At 31.7% G+C, this 2,710-nt stretch overlaps 1 protein-coding gene across 1 annotated transcript; it reads right to left on the bottom strand.

Annotated features, from left to right (window-relative positions):
- Positions 1–353: 353 nt before the first annotated feature.
- LOC147406617 (basic blue protein-like) lies at positions 354–1,105 on the bottom strand. The gene is made up of 2 exons (XM_086432791.1): positions 841–1,105; positions 354–742 (listed from the first exon to the last, which is right to left on the bottom strand). The coding sequence occupies exons 1-2, from the start codon at positions 1,025–1,027 to the stop codon at positions 543–545; spliced, it is 387 nt and encodes a 128-aa protein (XP_086288917.1). The 5' UTR covers positions 1,028–1,105; the 3' UTR covers positions 354–542.
- Between the last annotated feature and the right edge of the window lie 1,605 nt (positions 1,106–2,710).

Here is a 2,710-nt window from a genome sequence, read left to right as displayed (position 1 = left end):
CGATCAGATCCAAAGCATCTATTTTTTCATCATTAGCTTCATTGTTGAAATCCAAACCCACGATTCATATATATAAACTAGCAATCTGGTGACATTTGAAGCTCTTCATCAATCGAATGGCTGAGGTTGGAGGATACTCCTAGTGATTTCTAAGAAAATGAATCTCTAGAAAACATGCTCTAATCTCTAGAAAACTAGCGTTGATGTCTATTAATCCCTAGAAAACTAGTGTTGATATCTATTATTTGGATCCACAAGTGGGCCAAACATTCTTGAGTCAATAGGGCCAATAAAGTTGACCACATACAACTTTTATGATTAGGCCACAACTCCACAGAGAAAATAAATACACATAATAAATAAGAGAACATGACTTATCCATCTACTTTTCCATTTTTATTTTACTAGTAGTAACTCAAGTGACATAGTGCTCTTCATACTGTACCACCAACTCATAGTAGTTGATACATTAGTACAACTAATATGCCTCCCCTTTTATATAATTTATAAGATAGATAGATAATCATTAGCCTTATCTTCGATTACATCGCGTTAACTGCAATCTTCATCCCTGACTCACAATGCCCGACGAAATTGCAGATAAAAAAGTTCTGACCCTTAACCAATTTGATCTGATCGTTTCCTGATCGAAACACTTTGGCTCCCCTTGGTGTCTTACAAGTATCGTAACCATTCTTGTTCAATGAAACCACATTATGGATACTTGGGTTGTACTTGAAAACTGCAAAAAGTTATACAAGTATTATCATCATCATCACTTATCTCAATTACAAGTTTGAAGATAAATGTAATTAACCAAAAGAATAATGATACACATACCAAGTACATCTCCGGCCCTAAAACGCTTCCCCTTGGGCCAATTGGCCACATTAAAGGACCAACCGCCTGAATCTCCAACCGTAAAGATGGCGGCATGAGCCATTTGGCAATGAAGCATTAGGCAGACAAGTAGTGCAACTGCAACAACCAAAGTTGAACTTGCATTGCCTCTTCCCTGAGCTGCCATTTCACCACAAAATATATATTATTACTTCTCACAACAGAAACAAAAGGAGTGAAGAGAAGAGTGTGGATTTGTTATGTTAGGAGCTTAGGGGTTCTTATACAAGTTAATTTCCCATTTGGGTAAAAATAAAAAGATCATAACAACCACCATAAAGAGAGACTACAGACAGTCCTATGTCTTAAAGTGTGAGAAGGTAAAGAGGCCAACAACCCACCAAAGGCCATCAATTTGGACTTTCAGGTCTCGTTGGTCCGTGACTAATTGGCATGATTTTCACTTTGCGTCATATTTAATTCAATGGTTATTGAATTGGTCCTCAAATAGTAAAAATACTTTAATCTATTTTAAAGTGCTGTCACGTCAACATTTATCAGGCCTTTGAATTTCGTGCTCTAACGATCGAGATTTGTTATTCATTCATTACCAATAAATTCTTTAGAATGATTTTTTTTTTTTTTAAATCAAATGGTAAATCTTGTAGATGCTTCAAGGCCTATTTTCGTGAAGATGCGTGAATTTGAATTAATGATCACGACACTCTTGAATTGACAACGAGGTCAGGTCGAATTTATCCCTTTTTTTTTTTTTTTTTTTTCATGTGGTGCTTAAGAGGATTATGTCGAATTTACGCATGTTCTCACGTATTGAAAGGCCCATGCACTATCGATTTGATCTATAGAATATGTAGCACGAGTTCTACCCATCTTCTTGGGGAATGCTTTCCACAATTTTTTGTAATCCAACATTATGATCACACAAATGAGTTAATGTGGTGGGTCGTGGGAACCATGTGCTGTGTTGCAAAGTGGTTGGAGCTGCTAGCCAGTGAAAATTAATATATGATAGAAATGTCCTTGCATTATAATAAATGACACATATTAATAAGGGAAAATTATTAAAAAAATAATTCGTAAAAAATAAAAAAAATTTTAAAAATTATGAGTAGAAACCTTTTTCAGCCCTTCAACGGTCAAAATTGTGTTTTTTTAAAAAAAATTAAGAAAAAAAACTTATTTTCGACCCTTTAAGGGTCGAATATATATTTTAATATAAAAATTGGATTTTCGACTGTTTAACGACCAAAAATTTCTTTCTCTTCGTATGATAAATGCAGATTTTGGCCCTTAAAGGGTCGAAAATCTCTTAGAAATTTTTACTCATTTTTTGATTTTTTATAAATTTAAAATTAAAATTTTTGGTCCTTTAAGGGTCGAATTTTCAATTTTTAAATTTTAATTATCCAATCGCTATTTAACCATTTTTAAGTCTTTTTTTTTCGACTGTTGGACTATATATATATATACATATCTCACACTCTTATTCTTTCATAATTCTCATTATTTCATAATTCTCGTCATTTTTATTCTTTCATAGTTTACATCGAAGATGTCTTCAAGAGTAATTATTTGTCGATATGGAAGTTATATTGAATGTATCATGTATATTGGTGGAAATACACTATTTTTATCAACTTCATCAAAAATTATATATGCGGAATTAAAAACTCTTATTATTTAAATTCTAAATATTTAATGATAATTTTCAATAAGATCAATTATCAATTTAGATAATGAAAATATTTTAATTGATATTTTTTATTAAGAAACTAAGGAATATATATTAAATTATAATCAAAATTTCTAGAGTACAATTAGTTTTGTGGTACAATATGAAAATTTTATA

This window comes from Akebia trifoliata, chromosome 3, assembly GCF_017979445.1.
Source record: "Akebia trifoliata isolate Shusen 1 chromosome 3, ASM1797944v1, whole genome shotgun sequence".
Taxonomy (NCBI): domain Eukaryota; kingdom Viridiplantae; phylum Streptophyta; class Magnoliopsida; order Ranunculales; family Lardizabalaceae; genus Akebia; species Akebia trifoliata.
This window is presented reverse-complemented; position numbering and strand designations above follow the sequence as displayed.